General features: G+C 51.4%; 1 protein-coding gene across 2 annotated transcripts; it reads left to right on the top strand.

The window, feature by feature from the left end:
* The first annotated feature begins 1,010 nt into the window (after positions 1 to 1,010).
* On the top strand, positions 1,011 to 20,824 carry PLA2G4F (phospholipase A2 group IVF). 2 transcript variants are annotated; one of them, XM_079768476.1, is made up of 20 exons: positions 1,019 to 1,543; positions 2,500 to 2,572; positions 3,162 to 3,298; positions 3,397 to 3,525; positions 3,916 to 3,956; positions 4,203 to 4,245; positions 4,719 to 4,785; positions 6,883 to 7,052; positions 7,171 to 7,284; positions 7,444 to 7,481; positions 7,748 to 7,883; positions 9,912 to 10,048; positions 10,288 to 10,510; positions 11,432 to 11,546; positions 11,750 to 11,887; positions 11,986 to 12,090; positions 13,022 to 13,210; positions 13,460 to 13,626; positions 14,254 to 14,440; positions 14,749 to 20,824. In XM_079768476.1, the coding sequence occupies exons 1-20, from the start codon at positions 1,433 to 1,435 to the stop codon at positions 14,967 to 14,969; spliced, it is 2,541 nt and encodes an 846-aa protein (XP_079624602.1). In that variant the 5' UTR covers positions 1,019 to 1,432; the 3' UTR covers positions 14,970 to 20,824. The 2 variants fall into 2 exon arrangements, with proteins under 2 accessions (XP_079624603.1, XP_079624602.1); XM_079768477.1 differs by lacking the exon at positions 14,749 to 20,824 and having other exon boundaries at positions 1,011 to 1,543; positions 13,504 to 13,626; positions 14,254 to 14,392.
* The last annotated feature ends 4,318 nt before the right edge of the window (positions 20,825 to 25,142 follow it).

Below are 25,142 nucleotides of genomic sequence, written 5' to 3'. Positions count from 1 at the left end.
GCAGCTCAGAATGCTGGGAAGGCCATGGAAGCTATGGAATTGGCAGGATGGACAGACACAGTGATGTTTGAGAAGTAGAGACGTGTTGGTCCACTTTGGCCAGTTCCAAAAAGGCCATTCGATCCTTTATTCCCCCACTCGAGCCTTCTGTGGCCATTCCGAGCTTTCTCCGGGAATGAAAAACATCTGGAACTAAGAGGCATAACTTGGCTGAGGCATGGCCAGATGAACCCAGAAGAGTGGTACAGCCCAGAAAGCACTCGAGTCTATCAGGCTATCTGAGCACCAGGCCAGCTTGCTTTCACACAACCCCCCTCCCCGCCGCCCCCCAAGGCTCCTCTGTGGATCCGGGCCTTCTACATGCTGCCCTACAGGTCACCATGGGGGTTGGGCTCTAGCATTCCTGAGACCCCAGCACAGGTCTTGGCTTCATGCTCCAAATTGATTAGAAACAGTCCCTCCCCTTGAGGTCCTGGGAGTTTCTGGTCTGAATTTGCCTACAGGGTTTGTTTTAAAGTTGAATCACCTCTTTTAGATGTTTGTTTTTCTCAGTCTCCACCTCCTCCACCTCAGGCTTTGGGGAGAGGAGTGGATGGAGATGACTGGGTCTGGGTTGGGGAACAGACATGTCTCTTCCAACAGCTCACTGCCCAGAGATGCTTTCTCCTGGAGCTGTGCCTTGTCTTGGCCACCTGGATGGTCAAGGCCCACAGAAAAGGGGATATCACATACCTCTGTAGCCTAAGGTTTATGTTGGTCAACACAGGACCTTAAAGCCTTTACCTCCAGTAGTTTAAGGACTGGCAGGCCTGCTTTTTACCTGCCCTTACTGATACCCTTCCTCTAACCTGGACCAGCTGGGTATTTCCACTGACCCAGGAAGAGAGCCTGGGCAGAAGCCACAGGGAGTCATGAAGATTGTCAGTGTCTTCAGGATAAGGGTGGGCCCTCCTTACCTTTGGTTCTAAGGCGTGGTGCAGGTCCTGCACAGAGCTGCCTCTCTTTGGAGAACAAATGAGGGAGGCCAGGAGAGATTAGAAATACCTTGGAGTCAAATGAAACACTGAACCAGGAACTTGAAGGTATTGGTTTTAGGCTTTTTCTGATAGAGGAGACTGGCCTCCTGGCGCAGCACCTCCTGGCAGCTGTTCCCTCATCAAATCAAATCATGGGGAGTGGTGGGGTGGGGCTCAGGTATCTATTTTACATAAGCAGCCCAGTGGTAACCTGGGTCTGGATTGGGAACCAGATTGCCTCCTGCCTAATGAAATTGGTCACTTCCTGGAGCCTATCAAACCCCGCCTCCAGCCCCAGGGCCCTCCCCACCCCAGTGCTACCTGTCCGACCTGAGCTAACAGTGATTGTATGCAGAAGCAAGGAAGGTGGCTCTGGGAAGCAGACGGCTTCTTGCTGAGAAGTGGGCTGCCTGGCCATGCTCTGGGCGCTCTGGCCAAGGAGGCTGGCAAGCCAGGGGCTGCCTCTCCTGGGGGTAGTGTTGCTGCGAAAAAGAGAGAAGAAGGGACCTCAATGGAGTCACTGCCGGGTAAAGTACCTGCTCTTCCCTGGGAAATGTGGACTGGAGGGGTCCTAGGCGTGCAGTCCCCCGTGAAGACAGGCCAGCCCAGTGACTTGGGTTTTGATCTGGGTGGGACCAATTTACTCCAGACAACCTGGGGGAGTTTAAATTAGAGAGGTTGGCCAAGACCTTGGCTCTTGCAAATAATCCCCTCAATTAGGAATGGAGGGCTAGGGCACGTGACACTTTGGCTGGGTTTTGCCCGGAAGGCCCTAGTCTGGCTGTTGGGTTTTGAGGAGATAGAATCACTCCAAGGAGTTGCAGTCTGTTGCTCTCTCTCCTGAGCCCAAGCTGCAGTCTCCTTAGCAACTCGTCTAACCTGCACCAGCCAAGTGATTTTTGGTTTCCCTTCACCTGCCCCGCCTCCTAGGGCCTAGGCCATTCAACCTTTGTCAAGGAGCTAGTGGGTGGGATTGATCACATTTTCTCCTAATATTTAATCTCCTTAAGCACCTCACTGCACCTCTCCAGCTACAGCAGCGGCACTGTGGTCTGAGGGGAGTGCAGGTGTGTGGTGCATGATAACTAGTAATTAGCAAAAATGGCTACAGGTATTAAGCACTTAGGCCAGCACTTCACATGACTTCTTATTGAAAACTCACCACAAGCCTATGAGATAATCATCATAACCCCCATTTTATAGATGGGAGACCTGAAGCGTACAGAAATTAAACAACTTGCCCAAGGCCATCCAGCTAGTCCATGGTGGAGCTTACATTTGAAGCCAGCCTGACTGATTCCAAGGTCCAGGCTTGTTACCAACATGTTGCACTTCCAGTGCCTGCCCTGCCTTGGCCTTCCAGGTCCCCGTGATCCTGGGCCAAGCCGCTGCTCTGTGATGAGAGGGAAACAGCGGCACTTCTGGGAGGTCAAGCCCCACACCTGGCTCCTTGGAACTGAGTCCCCGAGTTCTGTTGTTTCAGCGGGAAACCCACCCATACTATGACCTCCAGGTGAAGGTGCTGAGGGCCAGAAATATCCAGGGCAAAGACCTGCGTGAGTGACCTTCAATTCCACCTTTTCTCCTCTTCCTTTCCCTGCGGCCTCTGCAGAGCTCAGCAGGGGCTGGCCTGAAGTGAGTGTGTGTGTGTTTGGAGTGGGCAGAGGGCTGGTGCTGACTGTGGAGGGAGTTGAGGGAGCTCAGGCCACAGCCCCAGAGCTGGCAGGTAGGAGCTGGAGGGGAGCACTGTGCAGACCCTGACTCCTCCCTGAGCCTCGCAAGTAGAGCGGTGACAGCCTGGGAGAGTGTGACACCTGCTCTTGCCAGAACTCTCCAGGTCAACGCTCACACTGGGAGGAGAGTTTGTCACCTGAATCAAGTCCTTTCTGGGAATTAATTGTGCAGTGGTCTGTGCTGCCGTGTGATCTTTCCAACTGGCCACGGCAGGATTTCCATTCAGTTGAATGAGAGGTGTAACTGTGGAGCGGAGTCAAGGATGAGGGCTCTCCCTCCATCTCCCACCCCACCCTGCCACCTGGGCAGCCTCCTCTCCTGGCTCTGCTCCTTCCTCCCACGCCAGCCTCCTCCAGGCAACCTTTTCAGCAATAGGAACTTAAAACTAGGACTCCTTCCCCGTCCCCGCAGTGTCCAAAGCTGACTGCTACGTGCAACTGTGGCTGCCCACGGCATCCCCCACCCGCGCCCAGACAAAGGTGATAGACAACTGCAGTGACCCTGAGTGGAATGAGACCTTCCACTACCAGATCCATGGTGCTGTGAAGGTGAGAGCCAGCGAGTGGCCGGGGTGGCGGGGGGAGAGGGCTCCTTCAGGGTGCCTGCCCTGCCTCAGGCTCCCACGTCCTGCCTGCCCTGAATCCAGAATGTCCTGGAGCTCACCCTCTGTGACAAGGACGTCCTGGGCAGCAGTGAACTCTCCCTGCTGCTGTTTGACCTGAAGAGCCTCAAGCCTGGTCAACCCCACAAACACACCTTCCGACTCAACCAACAGGTGAGCTGTCCCACCTGTGCTGGCAGTGAGCTGAGCTCAGGGAGAGGACGCCCAGTCGGTCAGCAGAGACCAGGTCTCCAAGACAGACCCTCCATCCTGCACCACTGATCCTACCAGGGGGTCCCTCAAATAATTCTTCCCTGAGTGGAGTCTACATGTGAGCTCCTTGAGGGCAGAGCACTTTATCTGATCATTGCTGAATCCTCAGCGTCTAGAACAGCATCCGCACAGTGGTCAATGGATGAAGCTTCTCATGGAGATGCCAGTATCCTTCCTGTCCCAGAGAAGCCACACACGGCTCCTCTTCTAGTCCCTGGGCTGGGGGTAGGGACACTCCCTGAGGCTTTCGGAGCTCTTTGAAAACTGGTGCTTCCTTGCTCCCTCCATCAGGATTCACAAGAGCTGCAGGTGGAGTTTGTTTTGGAGAACAGGTGAGTCCAAGTGGAGCCTATGTCCTCCCATTTACTCTGAAGTCACAGACAGCTCCTAGCTGCCAGTCACCAGGTCCTGTGCTGGCCTGGCCTGAGAGGGGTGTCTTGGTCTCAAGGCGAATTTGAGTGTTGGCCAACACCCTACCCCCAAACCCTGCCATGCTTCCCAACTGCTTTGGTCACATTATTATAGTAACAGCCACCTTGAGGGGCCCAGATATCCAATGAGCCCACCATCCTTTGCAGTCAGGTGCCTGCATCTGAAGTCATCACCAATGGAGTCCTGGTGGTAAGTAGGGGAGACACCAGCTTGGGGCTGTCCAGGGCTGGGAGCCATTGAGGAGTCCACGATCCAGCCCATCGTACCCGCTTGCCTCTCTGAAGACCACTCGACCCCTCCTCAGAGTGGAGGTGTGCTGCGTAGGCATCTCCAGCAACAAGGGGAAAGAAGCTGCCTCACAGCTGAGTGGACAGCCTTCCTACCTGTGCACAGCACATCACTCAACTCGGAACCCTGTCTCCTGCAACTGAAGGAGCCTCAATCAGGGGCCCTCACCTCCTCCCCCTCTCCTGCCAGGGGCCATTTCCTCTGAGTCCTAGGAGTGGGGCTGCTATAGAAGATCCCTGCCTATAAGGCATTGGCTGGGAAGATTGCTACCTGGACACAGCCCCAGATACCCCCCGTTCCCTTCCCCCTCTTGGTCCAGGCCCTGTGTAGGGTGATGTGTCTGTCTGTCTCCCATGGGCCTCTGCTTTCCTCAGGCTCAGCCCTGTCTGAAAATCCAAGGCACCCTTGGAAATGATGAGACAGCTCCACATCCAAAGTATGGTGAGTCTGGCCAGTGGCCTTGAGTCTTACCTTCTCTCTCTTGGGGGGTTGAGGGGCTGCTGATTTCAAGAAGATGGGTCTGGGCAGAAAGATTTTAATTTTCACCGCTTAAAGCTGACCAAAGATGAAACGGATTGCTTCTGGAAGTAGTGAATGCTTGTCCCTGGAAGTATTCAAGCATAGCGGTTGTATCAGTCCAACTACTCTCTATTAAAACTCCTTCAAATCTCAGTGGCAGACAGCAGGAAGCACGTATTTAGCTCACACATCTAGTGGTCAGCTGGTGTTGATCTGAGCTGGGCTTGGCGGGAGTGACCTGGCTCTGTACCATGTGTCCAGTGGGCCACAAATTTCCTCTCCCCCAAGGTCATGAGCACAGAGGTTCTTGGGGCAAAGACACAAGCCCCGTTGTGCAAGTGCTTTTCAAGCCTTCGGTCACGTCATGGCCACTAACATTAAGTTGTCAAAACAAGTCCCAACGCTGACCCTAAAGGTGGAGGGCAGGGAATTTAGTCAGCCTCTCAGTGGGAGGAACTGAAGTCACCTGGTAAAGAGTGAGAATTCCAGAGTGAAGAGCTGGGCACACCCACGCATCTGCCACAGAGGCAGTCTCTCAGGAGGGGGGCCGATGGGGAGGAACAGAGGCTGTGTGACAGCTAGGGTCCCTTCCAAGGCTGAGAGGCCGCCAGTCAGCCTCCAGGTTGGGTCCCCACCTGAGTAACATCCAGCACTCATTATGAGTCAGACATTGTGCTAAGCATTTGATATGTGTTTTATTGTTTAATCCTCATAACAACCCTGTAAAGTAGGTATAATCATTTTCCTCTTTTAATTCATGAGACTGAGGCTCAAAGAAGGAACTTGCTTAAGGCCACACAGCCAGTGAGTGGTGGAGCCAGGACCAAATGCAGGTCAACACGCTCAGGGCATCTGCTTTTTCCACCAGATCAGCTGTTTCTCACTGTGAACAGCACATGCTATCAATACCAGTCCATAACCACGGTGTGAAGGAATATACTTTTCTTATTTCTCTAATTCCTCCCCCCTGGGTCAGACCAAGTCTCCAAGTCTCATTTACTGCCCAGGAGTGTGCACAGGGAGCGGCATTCCGCGTGGACCTCTGCTCCTGAGGTGTGTGGGGTCTGGGGCTCCTCTGTAAGGCTGCCTGGGTGTCATGCTCAGCCATTTCTCTCTGGGGTCTTGCCTCTCCCCGAGAACGCTGCTAGGAACAGGCGGCCCTGCTGCTCCTGGGCTGCAGGCCTCTCTCCCGGCCTCACGCCCCCTGCCTCTCCCAGCCACCTTTCTCTCTGTGCCCAGGAACCCACTTCCTTCTTTTACCTCCTCGGCTAGCCTTCTGTGTTCTCCCAAGATCTTACACTTTGGAAACAAAGGACTGAGAAAATTGCGGCCTGGCCACAAATCTCCCCCAAGGCATTGAGCACAGAGGTTGAATGGGGGCAAGAGATAGGGGAACTACTAGTTGGAAACTGGTAATTAATGTAATGATTAATATATGATAATTACAATACAGTTTTTGTGGAATGATAGTTTACATACTTAGTATAATAATCTCAAAATCATCAGCCCCATTAGCTCTGGGCAGGGGGCCCTCCCCTCCCTGCCTTCCCCTTTCCCAGGCATTGTTTCCCACCTCCCCAGGTGCCCAGTTCTGACCAGGGCACTTCATAGGTTCCCTGAGTGTCCTTCATGATGCCTCTGCTATGGGTCACAGTGCCCGAGAGTGTTTCCAAGGGGAAGAAAAGGGCAGCTGCTACTAGTGGTGCTGCCATCAACACACACACACACACACACACACACACACACACACACACCACCCTCTGATCTCACTCACTCACCCGGGCCCTCTGCTCCCAGGCTCTAGGCAGATTCGTCTGGCAGTGCCATCATCATCATCACACACACACACACACACACACACACACACACACCACCCTCTGATCTCACTCACTCACCCGGGCCCTCTGCTCCCAGGCTCTAGGCAGATTCGTCTGGCAGTGCCATCATCATCATCACACACACACACACACACACACCACCCTCTGATCTCACTCACTCACCCGGGCCCTCTGCTCCCAGGCTCTAGGCAGATTCATCTGGCAGTGCCCGGGGCCTACGAGAAACCACAGCTCTTGCCCCTGCAGCCTCCTGTGGAGGCTCACCCCCCAGACACCTTTACCTTCCATGTGAATCCAGTGCTTCGCTCCAGGTTGCACGTGGAGGTGGGGGAGAAGCTCACGGTCCTGCAGGTGAGTGAGCCCAGAGCCAGGAAGAGGCAGATGGTCAGGGTGCTGGAGCAGCACCCCAGGGCTGCAGAGCGCCCGTGTCCTTCACTCTGGGGGCTCCATGCTGTTTTCTTCTCTGCAGAGCGACCCGAGTGCTGAGCTGGAGGCTCAGACCAGCAATCTGGGCGAGGGGGGCATCCTGCTCTCCTCTCTGGCCCTAGGTCAGGAGAAACAGCGCTCGGTGGCTGTGGGGAAGGTAAGGCTGCACCTGGGTGTCCTGCTTTGTGATCACCAAAAGTAGTCTGGGCCAGGGGCCTGAGAGGAGGTGACATCTGGGCCAGAGTTACCAGAGCAACAGGGGCTGCAGGTGGGAGAACCCACCCATGTGCTCAGGGACAGATGTTGTCTCTTTCAGGGCCAGGAGGTGCCTCTGAGGGTGAAGGCAGAAATGAGGTGAGGAAGGCCCTGGGGCTGGGCAGGAAGAGTGAGGGCTCTCCTGCCTGCTCCGCTTAGCAGAGAGGGGAGGGGGGAGGGGGGCGTGTCAGGTTCTGGTGGGGTCTTTCTGAGGGGTCCCATGGAGTGTGGGTCTGCGCCTGTGAAGACTCGGCTTGGCCAAGGCTCTCCTCCACTGAACAGTCATCCAGCACCCACCCCACCCCACCCCACTCCACCCCACCCCACCCCACTCCATCCCACCCCACCCCACCCCACTGTGACAGCTCTGGGGACCTTGACCTGCGCCTTGGCTTTGACCTCTGTGACGGGGAACGAGAATTTCTGGACAAGAGGAAGCCGATCGTATCCAAGGCCCTGCAGCAGGTGCTGGGATTGAGCCAGGCTCCCGCCAGTGACCAGGTATGGAATGGAGGAGGCCTAGCGTCACGAGAACCAAATCCAATCTCTTCCCTTGAGAGGTCTGTGTAGCTAAGGCCTGACAGGACGCCTGGAGGAAGCATGGGGAGCAGAGGAGGAAGGGGGAGGCCTGTTCACCGCAGCTGATTGGAAAAGTCAGGACCCCACATGTAATGAGGGCCGAACAGCCCTGGCCCAGGGAGGTGAGCAGTCAGCTTGGCAGCCATAGCAGAACACCACAGACTGGGGGCTTAAACACAAACATTTATTTTCTCACCTGGGGGCTGGAAGTTCAAGATCAAGGTGCCATCAGGGTTGGTTTCTGGTGATGCCTTTCTTCCTGACTCGTAGATGGCCACCTTCTTGCTGTGTCCTCACACGCCTTTCCTCTGTGCATGGGCATGGCTGGAGAGCTCCATCTCTCCTCTTACAAAGACACTGGTCCTATTAGATTCGGGCCCCACCCTTATGCCCTCACATAACCTGTATCACCTCCCTATCGGCCCTTTCTCCAAAGACAGTGTCACATGTAATAAAAAAGAGAAGGCTCTGGCTAGAAATAAAAGATGGAGATTTATTCAAGGGTCTTAGAAACTGGAGACATAATTAGGAATAAATCTAGAAACGTTCTAAGAAACAAAGAAAAATCATTTATTTTTGTGATGTAACTGAATCTCAAGAGAGAAAGGGGCTTTGCACTCTTAGCTATTTGATTGGCCCATTACGATGGATGATAATGGAGTTCAGGTGGTCACGCCGGCACCAGGCGATCTGGTCCTGTAGAAGTTGTCTTTGAGGAGGTCTTACATTTGACTGGAGTCCAGGCACTGTGGGTACTGTACTGATGGTAATCTGTGTAGCGTCAAATGCAGGACTGAAGAGTTCCAGGCAAGTTAAAAGTTTTCCTCAAGCTTCAGGTTCTGTGAATAATTTAGCAGTAAGGCTGAGAAGAGACCCCATTAATTTCCCCCTGTTATTCTCTCCTCAATAGCCACACTGGGCTTCAATGTTTGAATTGGAAGTTGGGGGGCAGGGGGGGGGGTGTTGGGGGGAGAAGGGCAGGAACACAATTCAGTCCAAAACAGTAGACAGGAGGAAAGGCGGTGCTGAGGGAGACCTGTGGTAAACCAGGAACAAGTTGGTGGCATTTTCCTGGCTGCAAGAGAGCTCAGAAGTCAAGCCTATGCCCAGCGCTGACAAGCTGAGCGAGCCGGGATTGTTTGTTTGGGTAAATGCCTGCTCTGCACTACTCTCCATTCTGTAGGTAGAAGGTAAGGAGGGCACAAGGGCACAGACCTGCGTACAGGGAGCTCTGTCTCATCCAGGGGCGCTGCCCTTGTTGAAAGTGGCCAGGGAGGTGGGTTTTTTTGTTTGTTTGTTTTTTAGAGAAAAATAGAGGAGGACAAGGAAAGGAACCAAAAATCTTGGGTGGAAAACATTCATGGGAAAGCTGAGCAACCAAAAAACTTCCGGTCTGATCCCACAGACACCTCTGATGTTGGGGCAGGTCCAGGCTGCTTGATGTTTTTTGTCATTTTAGTGTAGTGGGTCTCAACTGGGGGCAATTTCAACCCCTCTCACCTCACACAGGGGACATGTTTTATTGTCACAACTGGGGGAGAGGAGAGGGATAATACTGGCATCTACTGGGTAAAGGCCAGTGATGCTGCTAAACATCCTACAGCACACAGGACAGCTCCTCACAACCAAGAATGATCTGGTCCACAGCCATCAGTGGTGACAACACTGAGAAACCCCGCTTTAGCTGTTTTGGGTGAATCCAATATGCCTCACAGGTGCATCCTTTCATGGTGTCGTGGTTAAGAGCCATCTCTGGAGCCGAACTGCTTCGGATAACGGGCCCATCCCTTACTAACTGTGCAGTTCCCTCATCTGAGAAATGGGGATCTCCTTGGGTTTCTGTGAGGACTAAGTGAGGTGATAATGTGCGGATCAAGGCTGATACTATAGGCAGCAATATAGAAATGGCAGTGGTAGTCGATGTTGTTATCTTGCTCATTCTGTACCCAGGTGCCTGTGGTGGCTGTGCTGGGCTCTGGAGGCGGAACCCGTGCCATGTCTTCCCTGTACGGCAGCCTGGCAGGGTTGCAGGAGCTCAATCTCCTGGACACTGTGACCTACTTGAGTGGGGTCTCTGGGTCTACCTGGTAAGTGAGGTGGGGGCAGGGTACAGAGGGAAGGAGAGCTCTGAAGGGGCAGGGGTGTGGCCTGGTGATCTGGTGGAGTCCCTGGAGTGGGGTGGGGAAGGCTGCCTCCAAGGGGGTCAAGAGGGGCAAGAGTGGGTGATTCAGGGCAGTGGGTACAAGTGATGGAGGAGGAGGGGTCACTCATAGACACCTGCTGTGCTCCCCTGCCCCTAACGGCCCTGAATTCCCTCCGTGCCCAGGTGCATCTCCACACTCTTTAAGGACCCAGCTTGGTCCCAGGGGGCCTTGCAGGGCCCCACTGAGCAGGCCCGGGCTCGGGTCTGCAGCAGTAAGAAGGGGGCGGTATCCACGGAGCGCCTACAGTACTATGCTGAGGAACTGAAGAACCTGGAAAGCAGCAGCCATAGCATCTCCCTCATTGACCTCTGGGGCCTCCTCATTGAATATTTCCTGTACCAGGAGGTAAGAGAAGGGCAGGTAACACGTAAGCATAGCTCCTGTCCACCTCTGCCCCTGCAGCACTTACTTCCACCTTAGCCGCTAGGCTAAGAAAATCTGAGATTTGCAAAGCTACCCCTTAGGTCTGAGCTCCCTGGGGACAAAGAGTGAGCTCCCTGTGGGGGCTGCACCCCTTCATCTTTCCTGGCTCCTAACCCTGGGCGGGGAGAGGCTGGTCTGCAGTTCTCAGGTCAGAATCACTTGTGCAGCTTTTCAAAAACACCGCATGCCTGAGCCCTGCTTCTAGAGACACTGATTCTGATTGGTCTGGGGCCCAGCGCTCGCACAAGAGAGTTTTCAAAGTGTTCCAAGTGATTCCAACCTGCAGCTGAGGCAGAACACTCTCACCCATTGGCCAAGATGCCATGACTTTCGCCACCTGGTGGTTTCTCCTGGGACTGCAAGCCCAGAATGCCCTGGGAGAGGAGAGATTCAGAGCTGAGTGAGGGTCTCAGCCAGGGGGCGTGGCCCACTAGTGTGTGGTTCTTAGTGATGGATGTGTATCACACGTGGTTTCCAATTTCCAAAGGATTCATGTTTTCTAGTGATTTACTTTTTAAAGAAAGGAGACTAGATTTTCAGTGATTCCTTTAAAAATGGCGCTCTGACTCTCTCTGGTTTTGATCTGCTTTCCTGAATGGGAAAGAAGGGGAGGGGGTGTTCCCAGTGCCCCTGGAACTGCACAAAACCCACAGAAGCCTTGCCTCTGCTGCAGCCTAAAGCCTGCCCCTTAGACCACTGGCCTTGGCAACCAGTTTTGTGGGCTCGCCCTGTAGGTAGCAGATCCGGGGCTCTGGCCAGAGTTTCAGCAGTCACCCCATGAAGAACTACCTGCAGGCCATTGGGATGGGAAAAGCCAATCAGCTTCCCTTCTTTCCTGCCCAGGAAAACCCCGCCAAGCTGTCTGACCAGCAGGAGGCAGTCAGCCGCAGCCAGAACCCTTATCCCATCTACGCCAGTGTCAACGTCCGCACCAATGTCAGCGGGGACGACTTTGCAGGTGCCTGGGTGTGGCGGCGATGGTTGGCCGGAGTGTGTCAAAGGCCAGGCTGTCAGGGTACAGACGGAGCCTTGGAGCACAGTGGGGTTGCTGCCTCCCACTCTTGGCAAGGCAAAGATTCTTGCTCAGTCACAATGGCCAGAGGGAACACTGGGGTCCTGGTGGGAAGCCCTGGTGACATTTCCTTTACTCTGGGTCCCCAGAGTGGTGCGAGTTTACCCCCCACGAGGTCGGCTTCCCCAAATATGGGGCTTATGTTCCCACCAAGCTCTACGGCTCAGAGTTCTTCATGGGGCGACTGCTGAAGCTCTGGCCAGAGCCCCGGATCTGCTACCTACAGGGTGAGTCTAAGCTGGAGGGCTGGGGTCAGGGCAGGTCCCGGCCCAGCCCCGATGTGGGTGCAGGAGCTGTGAGGGCCTGGGCCTGCCTGTGTCTTTAGGTATGTGGGGCAGCGCCTTTGCAGCCAACCTGGATGAGATCTTCCAGACGGGGGGCTTCAGCCTCGGCTTCCTGGACTGGCACCGAGGCAGTGTGAACGTCACAGGTGAGGGTTCACACCTACCCCCCCCCCCCCATTCTTCTTTCCAGCAATAGGGTCCTGGCAGAGGCATAGAGAATGAGGGAGAGGATGGTGAGGGACTGGCTATCCCACTGGGTTCAGAGAAGTCCTGCGGGGCCGACTTCTCTGCAGAGACCGTGTGGGTGGGGCTAGGGCCCAAGTCAGGGGACCCAGTAGGAGCCGTGGGTGCTTTGTAATCAGGCTACACCTCTGCATTCTCTGCTTGAGCTCCCAATAGGTCAACTCAGCCCCGGACCACTGGGCATCTGGCTGATGCTCTGCCCACACACCTCAGGGCTCCTAAATGGCCTACGAGCTCCCTGCTTCGAGAAATATCTTTTCCACCTTTCTCCCCTGAATGACTTTTGCTCAACTCTTAAGAGTCAGATGAGCCATCCTTTTGTCAGGGAGTTTCTCTGTCCCATGTCATCCCTCCAGGCTGGTGAGCTTGCGACCACCAAGGCCCCTGCAAGACTACATGCACGCCCCATAATTGTCCCTACCTCAGGACGTTGTTAGGATTCGTTCTCTCTTTATATGACTCTCCCCTAAGAAGGTGTGAGCCCCGAGGGCCAGGCCCCAGTCACCTTTGCATCCCTTGTGCTTAACCCAGTGCCTGGCATGTAGCAACAGCTCAGTAGGTATTTAATGGATGAAATTCTGACTGGAAATTGTATATACAACTTTATTTTCAAAAGGGTGGAAAATAAATTATTACTTAATAAATGCAATGTCATAGGCAACTTTCAAAACATGGGAAAAAGGCATTTAGAGGGGGTTCTAGGAACAGTGGTCAGAGGCCTGGGAAGTGGGGGAGAGGAGGAGGGGTGATAGGAGGGGTACCCCTGCACCATGAAAGCCACTGGACAGAGGCTGGCACCACTTCCACTGCACGTCACCATCCCACCCTCCCTAGACGACCACCAGAAGCTTCGAGACCCCACGAGGCTGCGAACGAGGCTCTTCACCCCCCAGGGCCCCTTCTCCCAGGCCGTGCTGGACATATTCACTTCCCGCTTTACCTCCGCGGAGAACTTCAACTTCACCAGTGGCCTCTGTCTGCACAAGGACTATGTGGCTAGCAGGGAGTTTGTGGCCTGGAAAGGTGGGTGCTGCTCTGGGTGGGGCCTCCTGCTGCCTGTGCCTCTGGCTCACTGGGGCCAGCGCTGTCCTTGGCCCAGGGTTGGGGTGTGGGCTCCTGCTATCCAGAGGCTGATGGGGGAATGGGACTGGGGTAGGACACGCCAGAGTGGCTATCAGAGAGAAGGGCAGAAGCAGAGGTCTCCACAGAGGGGTATTCCCGACGGGAAGAGAAGAGGGTTGCTAAGAAAAGCATGCATTTGTCCCTGTCCAGACACACACCCGGACGCCTTCCCCAACCAGCTCACTCCCATGCAGGACTCCCTGTGCCTGGTGGATGGGGGCCTTGCCATCAACTCTCCATTCCCGCTGATCCTGCTGTCGCAGAGAGCGGTGGACCTCATTGTGTCTTTTGACTACTCCCTGGACGCCCCTTTTGAGGTAAGGGGTGGGGATCCTCTGTTAGGGCCGCCTGACTGGGGTTTGGGGATGGCCCTTGGCAGAGGGTCTGGGTTCTGACCTGCAGGCGGCGCCACTGTGAGTGCACTGGCCTCCCATCAGGGCCTGGTCTGGGTCGGCTGTCCCTTTGTTACTATGGTAACAACAGAGCCATCAGGTTCCCCTCAGGGGTCTCTCAAACCCGGTGTGGTGGACAGCTTTCACCATCTGCATGCAGGTCCTGGTTACCCTGCTGGGCCAGCTCTTCCCTCTTTGGCCTCCTCTCCCTCCTCCTCCTCTTGGATCCAACACGACCTTCCGTAATCATTCGGTCTCAACCCGTGAAATTGAAATCAGCCCCTAAGAGGGAGCGGGGAGGGTCAGAGAAGGAAGCCGTGGGCAGTTCCAGGGAGGAATGACAGCGGGAATGCTGGTGATTATTGTTAATCTGCACAACAACCCCACGAGAGAGTTGTTCTCATTTTTATTTTATAAATGAAGAAACTGGCTCAGAAGGGTTATGTCACCTGCTTGAAGTCACTCAGCTAGTAGCAGGCAGAGCTGGCCTTGAAAACTGGATCTGTGAGTCCAGGTGAGGGCAGGCAGGTCAGAAGTCTGCCTCCTGCCCAGGTCTTACAGGTGACAGAGAAGTACTGCCTGGACCGAGGCATCCCCTTCCCCAGAATCGAGGTGCTCTCTGAGGATCTGGAGAACCCCCGCGAGTGCTACCTGTTTGCCAGGGCCGAGGACCCCCGCTCACCCATCGTGCTGCACTTCCCCCTTGTCAACCGAACCTTCCGCACACACCGGGCCCCAGGTGAGGGGAAGCCCTGGGCCTGGGTCTGGCCCACAGAGCCCTGGGGTGGTGATGGGGTGCTGTTCTGAGAGTGGATCCCCTTGACAAGGTAGCAGGGTACCCTGGAGGGCCCGAGCCGGCCATTGCTTCCTGGGCCTCAGCATTGGCACCTGCTCAGCTCCTCCTGATGGGCAAGAGAGCAGAGATGTGAGCCCAGGAAGAGCCCACAAAAAAACAGCCAGATGTCCTGGGCAAGGGGGGGCTCCTGGGCTGGCAGCTCCTAGTCACAGAGTGCCCAGCCTGGTCTCTCTGCCTCTTCCAACCCACAGGTGTGGCGCGACAAACAGCTGAAGAGAAGGCCTTTGGGGACTTTGACATCAATGGGCCAGACACCCCCTATGGCATGATGAACTTCACCTATGAGCCCGAGCAGTTTGATCGGCTGGTAGCCCTGAGTCGATACAACGTTCTGAACAACGTGGAGACCATCAAACAGGCCCTCCAGCTGGCTCTGGACCGGCGGCAGGCTGGGGCCCGGGTTGGAGGCTGACCCGGGCTGGAGGCTGACCCGGGCTGGAGGCTGACCTAGGCTGGAGCGAAGGACTGAGGTGCAGGAGGGACTGTGGGGCTCCAGACCAGGGCTTGGGAGAGGGAGGAGTGGGCTCTGTGGGGCTTCTGCTTCCCATCTTCCCATCTTCCCTGCCTTAAGGTCCACCAGGCTCCACAAGCTCCTACAGGATTTCAGCGTGTACTTGGCAGAGCCCTTCTCATATGTGTTTCTTGGAGAAGATGGGGCAGTAGGTCTCTCGGGGGCTCTTGGGGATGTGAGGCAGAAGTGAGCAGTGCTCATTTTAGAGGGGATCGAGGCAATAGTCTAGACCAGTGGTCGGCACACTCATTAGTCAACAGAGCCAAATATCAACAGTACAACGATTGAAATTTCTTTTGAGAGCCAAATTTTTTAAACTTAAACTTCTTCTAACGCCACTTCTTCAAAATAGACTCGCCCAGGCCATGGTATTTTGTGGAAGAGCCACACTCAAGGGGCCAAAGAGCCACATGTGGCTCGCGAGCCACAGTTTGCCGACCACGGGTCTAGTCCCAGGGCCCACCCCACATGCAGAAGGGCCTCCGACCCTCCCAGAATGGGAGCTGTGAGTGCTGAGGTGCAGGTTACTCTCCTTAAACTGAGGCTAAAAGCAAAGAGGCCTCCATCCAATACACACATGGCCCAATCCCTGACCCCATCTCCTCCCCAGCCCCTGCCCTGTCCCCAGCTCCCGGGTGCAGTGTGAGTGCTTTCAAGAATAAAGGGGGACCACATGGGTTGCCAGTCTGGGTCACTAACTTTATCATCCTTTTTTTTTTTCTTCCAAATATATTTTTATTGATTTCAGAGAGGAAGGGAGAGGGGGAGAGAATGGAAACATCAATGATGAGAGAGAATCATTGATTGGCTGCCTTTTGCACGCCCCACACTGGCGATCAAGCCTGTAACCTGGGCATGTGCCCTGACTATCAAACCGTGACCTGGTTTATAGGTCGACACTCAACCACTGAGCTATGCTGCTGGGCTCCATCATCCTTTTTGCTAACCTTCCTTTTGCTAACCCCCACCCCTCCTCACTGCTCACGGCCCTTCTCTGCTCAGCCTCCTGAAGGCCGTGGGGTGATGGCCAGTCCTGGCCAGGCTCCAGCGGGTGGGTGTGCACACTGTCTCCCTGCTCATCACTCACACTGCACTTTTTAGACTTGGGCCACATTCCCTCGTCATGTGTACAGCTCCCACCCATGCAAATAGTCTCACCATTCCCATCAGGGTGTGTCTAGAGGCGTATCCATGTGTCAGGGGGCAGAGTGAATGTGCCCCTGCATGTGTGTGCGTGTTCCTAGGGAGGGCAGGCCGCAGAGCAGCTGTCTGTTGGCCGGGGCTGTGCAGTGGTAGAGGGAGCCTGGCTGGGAACTCGGGCGCGTTGGTTCCTGCCTCTTTCACAGACTCGGCCGATGATCTGGGCAATCTCTCTCCCCCTGTTTCTCATTTCTCCTGACCTACCCGGGACACTCGAAATATCTGGAGCCTCTCCAGCACGGGCAGATTTTAGGTCTGTGGAGAGGAGATCACTCTGACCAGGCTTGGTCTGGGAGCTCTCCAGGTCCCTGGCCTGCGGCCTCGCAGCCTCGTTCTCCTCAGCCCTGCCCTTGGGCCGCCTGGGGCCCTACCGTGACCCAGCTGGCATTGCCATGTGAACACTTGCTCCTACTGCCCCCTCCACCTGGAGTGCGCTCTTCGGCTGCACCTCCTCTTCACACGCATGCTCTCCAGGACCAAAGTCACCATTCCTCTTTCAATCAGGACACCTACTAGTATGCGAGGAAGCCACACACGTGCTGACTCTGGGAAGAAGACCCTCGTTCTGGCTTCTTTTGGGAAAAAGGCAGCTGGGTCCCAACCTCTGTCCCTGGCCTGGCCTGGCCTGGCCTGGCCTGGCACCCCCAGCCTCCAGCTGGACGTGAGCTGGAGGACTAAGGGAGTCGGGCCTCGAAGGCCCAGTGCTTTTTGCTGGCATGGGGTGGGGACAGCTTGGTGAGAGACCTGCCTCCTCACCATTGCTGCTCATCATAGGCCCACACCGCCCCTGCCTCTCAGCTCAGCAGTAAGAGGTTCCCTTTGGGGCAGCCCCAGGCTGGCCCCTGAGCTCCTGTTATGGCAACTGTTATCACCACTGCTGTGCCCACCATCACCAATAACTCGTTATTAGAACCTCCAGAGAGTTTATAACGTAGAACTTCATAGATGTCTTAGGACTTGAACTCATAAAGTTCACAGAGTTCTTAGACCTTTCTAGGGCTCAAAACTCAGAATCTTTAGTCTGTTTCATTTAATGCTTCACACAGTCTCAGGCTGTCTCTGACCCCCAAAAAGTAAACCCTCCCCAAGGGCAGAAATTTGTGTCTGTTTTGTTTGCTGCTGTATCCCCAGTGCTTAGAGCAGTAGCTGGCACATAGTAGGTGCTCAGTAAATATTTGACAAATAAATGAATGGGATCCTACAGTCTAAAGAGATGGATCACTACCTACCAACCACGAAAAGGTGTGGAACATTCTACTCCAGTGGTTCTTAACCTGTTTGGAGCTTTTTGAAAAGCCCATGAAAGCCTTCTCCCAAGAAAAATGCAGACGTATATGAAAAGTTGTGTACAACAAGGTCTCTGCTTCACTATGTGATCACCACCCCGGGGTGGTGGGAGCCGGAGTTTGCCTTCCCGAGCCAGCAAGTTTTGTGAAGAAAGCAGGCACGTGGGCTTGTGCAGAGCTGGTTGGTGCCTTCACTCTCACAGACGCATAGGAAAAGCCATGTTGGCTCCTGTTAGGTTTCAAAAGACAATGAGACAAGCTGGGAGGGCAGGACGGGGGAGGCTGGTCCAGTTCTATAGCCAAGAACTTGGTCAGCAGGTGCAGGGGTAATCTCCGCTACAGAATGAGGAAACATCTCCAGGATTAAATGTGGGAGCCAATGAGAGTGAGAAGTTGGGAGGTCAAAGACGTCCTGGCCAGTTTGGCTCCTGCTCCTTAGATGTGGCTTCTTCAGACACATCTCCAGGCATTCAGAAGAGTCTTCTGCAGAAAAAAGAAAGGGGGGTGGTTGGAAAGAAGGGCGGGAGGGATGGGAGGTAGGAAGGAATGAAGTGTACAAATTTATATCCACATGTAACCATCACTATAATCAAGATATAAGCCCAACCGGCATGATTCAGTGGTTGAGCATCGATCTATGAACCAGCTCACGGGTCTACCGTCAGGGCATATGCCCGGGTTGCAGGCTCCATCCCCAGTGTGGGGCGTGCAGGAGGCAGCCGATCAGTGATTCTCTCATCACTGATGTTTCTATCTCTCTTTCCCTCTCCCTTCCTCTATGAAATCAATAAAAAATATATTAAAAAGAAAAGATATAGAATATTTCCACCACCTTCAAAAGTTCTCTTGTGTTTCATCCCAGTCAATCTCCCATTCCTGGTCCTGGTGACCACTGATCTGCTCTCTGTCACTATAATGTGCACTCTTTTTTTGTCTGGCTTCTTTCATTCAACATAATGCTTTTGAGATTCATCCATGTTGTTGTACGTGTCAAGTGGTTTGTTCCTTTTTACAGCTGAGTAAGAATTTATGGATATACCACAGTTTGTTTATCCATTCACCTGCTGATGGAAATGTAGGTTATCTCCAGTTTAGGGCTCTCATTAAGCTTTTAATACTTAAACTTCCAATTTTAAAAAATATATTTGTATTTATTTCGGTGAGGAAGGGAGCCGGGGGGAGAGAGAGAGAGAAACATCCACGATCAGAGAGAACGCCCCACACTGGGGATTGAGCCCACAACCTGGGCATGTGCCCTTGACCAAAATCAAGCCTGGAACTCTTCAGTCCACAGGCCAACACTCTATCCACTGAGCCAAACCGGTGAGGGCTTAAACTTACATTTTTTTAAAAAAGCCAGGCAGTCTCCATCTTCTCTCCCCAAATAAGACAAGAACTTTAGCATGCTAACATGTTTCCTGTGTTTCCTGCCCGAGATCCTGCTTCCCACCCACACAAACTTTCTATTCACTACCTAGGGGCTCTTACCTGAATTTTATTTCCCGTGTATTGCAAACTTCAAAATAGAAATATTTAATTCAGCTTTACAATATATATTACTAGTTTATTTGTTCATCATTGCTTATAACTCCTTCCCTTTGGGTTTATTTTCCTTTTTGTTGGACTCCAAAATTAAAGTTTTTAAAATATATATATATATATTTTATTGATTTTTTACAGAGAGGAAGGGAGAGGGAGAGAGAGTTAGAAACATCGATGAGAGAGAAACATCGGATCAGCTGCCTCCTGCACTCTCCCTACTGGGGATGTGCCCGCAACCAAGATACATGCTCTTGACCAGAATCGAACCTGGGACCCTTGAGTCCGCAGGCCAACGCTCTATCGACTGAGCCAAACCGGTCAGGGCTAAATAGTTTTTTAATAGAGGGTCCATGGCTGGTAAACTTTCTGAGTTCTTATATGTTTGGAATTGTCTTTTCTTGCCCTAACTTATGAAGAGTATGCAATTTTTGGTTCAAACTTACAGATATGAATGCCTTCTTGGATTTGATATTGCCAGTTGTAATCTGATATCAGTTGAATTCTTATTCCTAGGTAATTTGTCTTTATCTAACTTTTAGGGCTTTCTCTTTGTCTTGGATTTTCAAACATTTCACTATGTTGTTTTTTTTTAAGTGTGACCTTAAAAAATATCAGTGAGCTCTTTCAATTTTGGGATTTATGTCTTTTTGAAGCTCTAAGAAATTCTCTACCAACTTTATCTGAACACAGTCTTCTTTATGCTCTCTTTCTGGAATTCCTATTAAATGGCTTTAGAAATACATATCTGAGTTGATTCCCTATGTCTCTAAACTTTCCTTTTATACATTCTATCTTTTCATTTCCATGTTCACGAATACATTTTTGTCTGTGTCCAGTCTGCCCCTCTGCCCAGCTCTTGTGAGTTTTTGTTTCACTGTTGACTATCACATTGTTCAGTTTAAAGTTCTCTATTAGGATCTTCCAAAGTTGCTTGTAACTCAAATGGTGTTAATATATAGCATTTTAGGGAATTTTTCTGATTGTTCTGTGAAATGTTTACTTTGGGTAGGTTCTTTACTTGTTGCCCCTCTTTCATGGACTTTACATTCTTTATATCTTTGGTAATTCGTGGTTGTAGTCTCATCTCTAAAGGTGCTGGGCTGTGATGGCTCCTGGTCAGGTCATTGGCCATGCAATGGCAATAGTGGCCATTAGGCGGCGGTGTGGGACTTGGGGAGGAGGCAGAAGTGCCTCAGTTGCAGTGACTGTGAAAAGCAATGGTCCCGCCCCTGGGTGACAGTACAGCAGTGGCATGGATGGCACCTGGCAGTGGCAGCCCGGGGTACTGCTGAGGCTCCAATCTGTCTCCTTATTTAGTGTTGCCTCAGAGTTTTTGATCCTTAAAGAGCTCCCTTTCTTGTTTTCAATCGTGGGCTATGAATTTATACATGGATGTCTTTCCCATATTAATCTGGTAAGTAAAGTATTCTAAAGGAGAATTTCCAATTTCAAGATAAAAGAGGACAGGCTAAGATCACTCCCCAACCTTTAAAAAAATAATTACACGGTAAGTTTACTAAATTTGTTTTTTTAAAGAAATATTTCTAAGTTGGAATTAACTATTGTACATCCTAAAAATAATAAAGAAATTTTAGGTATTATTATTGCATAAAAGTTTATTCTATTAACAATATCTGAGGGTGTTGTTTTTATCCCCACTGTACTTTTTAGTCCCCAAATGCACCATCAATCTGAACTGGCACCCACTCTTCCTCTGGACCAGCTGAATCTGACACATTTGAAGGAGAGAAGCCTCTTGGTCTGAGAGCTGCCCGCCACCCTGAGGCTCGCAGGGGCCGCTCACAGAGTGCCGTGAGGGCGAGATGAGACCAGGTGTGTGACAAGCTGAGCACAGTGGCTGGCACGCTGCAAATCCTCAATACATGGTGGTTACTCTCTTACATGGGGTGCTGATTGCTCTGAGCTGCCAAGAAGAAAGGCCTCTTGGCTGGTCCTAAATGATTGGTCCTCAGTGCTCCCTGCACCTGCCAGGTGCATTCAGAGCAGGCTGGCTCAGAACTGGGCCACACGACGGCAGTCAGGGGCGGCTGTGATGCTGACTAGAGTGACGGGTACTCAGGTCCAACTCTCCCCTAGGCCAGGGTAGGACCTGGTCTTCTGGGACAATTCACAAGTCTCCTTGCCTTTGCCCCATGGATCTGCCTCATCTCCTTCCCTCTTCCTGGCCTGGGAGGAGATGTTCCACCTTTCATGTCCCCGTGTGCACACGCATGTGCTTTCTCTTTCTTTTATCAACTGTGCCAGAGGTTCCTGGTGGTGCTGGCTGACCTCCAGGAGGTTGGGGAAAAGCCCTTGGCATGAGAACCAGCCCGAGGGCAGAGACCTGATCTCCTCGCAGGTCCCTGCCTTGCTGAGCTGAGCAGATCGACGGTCCATCCTCGGGTGATTGCCTCAGTCATTGCTCAGGGAGCAGGTGTATTTGTCAAGAGCTGGACTTGGAGTGAGCCAGAGCAGGGCTGGAGCCAGGGCAGGAGGGACTGGCAGGGTGAGCTGGTAGCTGAGGGCATCCAGGTGCTAGCTACTGTTCCCAATATTCCTGAGTGGGAGACGCTGAGCTCCTCAGACCCTGAAGGGCTGCACAGGCCTGGGTGTTTGGAGCCTCTCAGCTTTCCTCTTCTCGCTCCCCGCAGACTTGCCGTTTACCCCAGTGTGCCAGGTCGGGGCTCCACTCCGTGGGAGCACCACCCATCCGTAAAGAGTGGAGAAGGACAGGGCCACTAGCCCGAGGCTCCTCGTCTCATTCCCAGACTGTGCCTGGCTTCTGGAGCCTTGACCCTGGAAATGTAAGCCTGGCCTGGGTCTAGATAAGCAGCTTCTGATTGGAAATCCCAGCGAAGGCTCGCTGTAGGGTCAGGTTGACTCTAGGGAATTCAGGAATGAGAGGCATTTGGGGGCTCCAGGGCCAGAGATCCCCTTTCATGGAGGAACAATATGACCAGGGGCTTGCCACCATAGCTTATGTCAGCCTGAGGTCCTGATGTTTCCAGCTGCTCCAGAGAACATGGTCCATTAGCAGGTGAACGTGTCTTCTAGGGGCCGGGAGGAGCCCAGGCTGCAGGAATGGGGTGGGTGGGAACACAGAGCTAGAGAGCAGGCTGGCATCCAGGGCTGTTGTGGATCCTGCTTGCTGGGTGGTCTGATGCAGGGAGAAAGCTACTTCTCGATGGTGCAGGGTCTCAGCTCTGTCTGTAGTTCTACACCCTTTTTCTGGAACCCCCACCCCAAACCTCCTCACCATCACTTGGTCCTAGTTTAGCAGCTGAGTAAACGTCTTCCTTCAGAGGCCTCCAAGTCACCCTCATACTGGAGGCTCCTGTCCCTGGGCTGGTGGAGAATCTCTTCCTGGTGAGCGCAGATGAATGGGAGTAGAGGTCCCGGGAGCCAGGGCAGGATGCTGAGCGAGAGCGGGGAAGGACTGGCCAGGGGAGGACGCTGAGCGAGAGCGGGGGAGGACGGGCCAGGGGAGGACGCTGAGCGAGAGCGGGGGAGGACGGCAGAGGCTGTCTGGGTCAAGCCCTCCCTTCCAGGATGTGCAGTGATGTTCCTCTTTCATTCCTGATATTGTTCATTTATATTTTCTCTCTGTGTGATCAGTCTAGCTAGGAGGTTTATCCATTTTATGATTCTCAAAGAGCCAACTTTTGCTTTTGTTGATTTCATGTATTATTTTCCCATTTTCTAATTGAAAGAGTTCCATTCTTTATTGTTTTCTTCTACTTTAAGTTTAATTTCCTCTTTGTCTAGCTCCTTAAGGCAGAAGCTTAGACCACTTAACCTTGGTTCTCTTCTAACACATGTATTTAAACTTATAAACTTGGCTCTAAGCATTGCATTAGCAGCATCCCACAGATTTTGTCTAATATTTTTTATTTAATTGAATTACATTTAATTGAACTTGCATTTCATTTAATTGCTGGTAATTAAAATAGTATTCAAGTCTTATAGTCAAGTCTTAATTGATTCTGTCATAAAAATAAAATTAAAATATTTTAGAAAGTTACATTAGCTATATTGTCTAATATTTTATTGGTAGAGTTGTCCAACACAATCAGATGTGAGAAAATAATTACAAGTTTAAGATTTGGACAAGAAGTAAAACTATCTCTGTTTACAGATAAAATTATACCTAAAAAAAACCACCAAAAGAATCAATGGTAAAACTAATACATACAATAAAATAATTCAATAAGATAGCAGGATAAAAAAATTAAGAGCCTTCATATATACAGTCAATTAGAAGAGATAACAGGGGTGGGGGTTCCAGAAAAAGGGTGTAGAACTACAGACAGAGCTGAGACTCTGCACCATTGAGAAGTAGCTTTCTCCCTGCATCAGACCACCCAGCAATGAAGAAATGAAGATCCTATTTACAAAAACAAAAGAAATGTACTTTAAAACATAAATGTAATAAGAAACATGAAAAACCTGTATTAAATAACTATAAGAACTTTTGAAAGGCATGAAAAACTCACTTGAATAAATCAAAAGGCTTCTCTTCTTAAATAGAATGACTCATTGTCCCAAAGATGTTGATTTTCCCTAATGTGATTCAATTAAAAATAATTTTTTTCATCTAGACAAGTTGTTTAGACCATGAAAAAGAAAAGCAATGTTTACATGCGTGAAATGGGGTACAGGGGACTAGCCTTATCAAATACTAAATCATAATAAAGCCTTTATAATTAAAATTATAAGCTATTGGCACATAAGTAAATCAATGGGATGTAAAGTATAGAAACAGATGGAAATATATATGAAAATGTAGTGCATAATAAAGGTGATACCTCAAGTCACTGGAGAAAAGGTAGACTTTTTATAGGGGTGTGGTGACAACCAGGTAGTTATTTGGTAAACGATAAAACTGAATCCACACGCCTCATACCAGGTACTAGGAAAGCTCCAGTGGGCCAGAGATCTAGGTGCACAAAAGGAAGCCACACAAGTGCTAACAGTAAACATGAGCACGGGCATAGTTTCTATGATACAAACTATGCGCAATCTTTGAAAAAATGGATAAGTTTAATTACATTTAAAAATGTTAAAACCTTTTACATGATAAAAACACCAAATAAGTCAAAAGATAAATGACAGATTTGGAGGACTTTTTGTAGTTCATGCTAAGAACTCCTTTATTTTATTTTTTCCATCACCATTTATCCCCTCTATACCCTCTTCTACCTCCCCCCTCCTCCCACACCCACCACACTGTTGTCCATGTCCATGAGTTCTCTCTCTCTTCTTTTCCTTTTTGCTCAACCCCTCCACCATTTTCCCCAACACCCCTTCTCCATTAGAGCTGCTCTCTATCTATGAATCCGTCTCTATTTTGCGTGGTAGTTCAGTTTGTTCATTAAATTTCACATATGAGTGAAATCATATAGTACTTGTCTTTCTCTGGCTGGTTTATTTTACTTATATGCTAAGAACTCTTAAAATTCAAAAAAAGGAAAGCCCAAAGACCTGATAGAAAAATAGGCAAAGTAGATGAACAGGCAGTACATAGAAAAGAATGTATAATTGCCTTGGATGTTATATGTAATTAATACATGTTATTAATTATACATTAATATATTGATATATTATTATATCTAATTAAGATATATGACTATATGATTTTATATACACATTTCAGTTTCTGGACCTGAAATCCATTGATTTAAAGGAAAGCCAGGTCCCCAGAAAGAAGGACTCAGCAATACAAGCCTGGAATTGGGGGGCCTGGTCTAGTGATATAAATTTGGGAACCATCACTTTAGAAATGGCACTTAAGGCCAAGAGACTGGAAGAAAATCATTAAGGGAGTGAGTATAGACAGGGAAAAGTAGACAAAAAGAAGTCTAAGAGCTGAGTCATGGGCACTCCAACCTTGAGAGGTCAGGAAGGTGGGAAGAGGCAGCAGAGGTGACTGTGAAGGAGCAGCTGGTGAGGGAGAAGAAATACCAACTAAGTGTGGTGTCCGGAAGCCAGCGGAAGAGAGCATTCCCAGGAGGAGAGCATCACCAACCGCCTTACATGCCACTGAGAG

Source organism: Cnephaeus nilssonii, assembly GCF_951640355.1.
Source record: "Cnephaeus nilssonii genome assembly, chromosome: 4".
Classification (NCBI taxonomy): domain Eukaryota; kingdom Metazoa; phylum Chordata; class Mammalia; order Chiroptera; family Vespertilionidae; genus Cnephaeus; species Cnephaeus nilssonii.
This window is presented reverse-complemented; position numbering and strand designations above follow the sequence as displayed.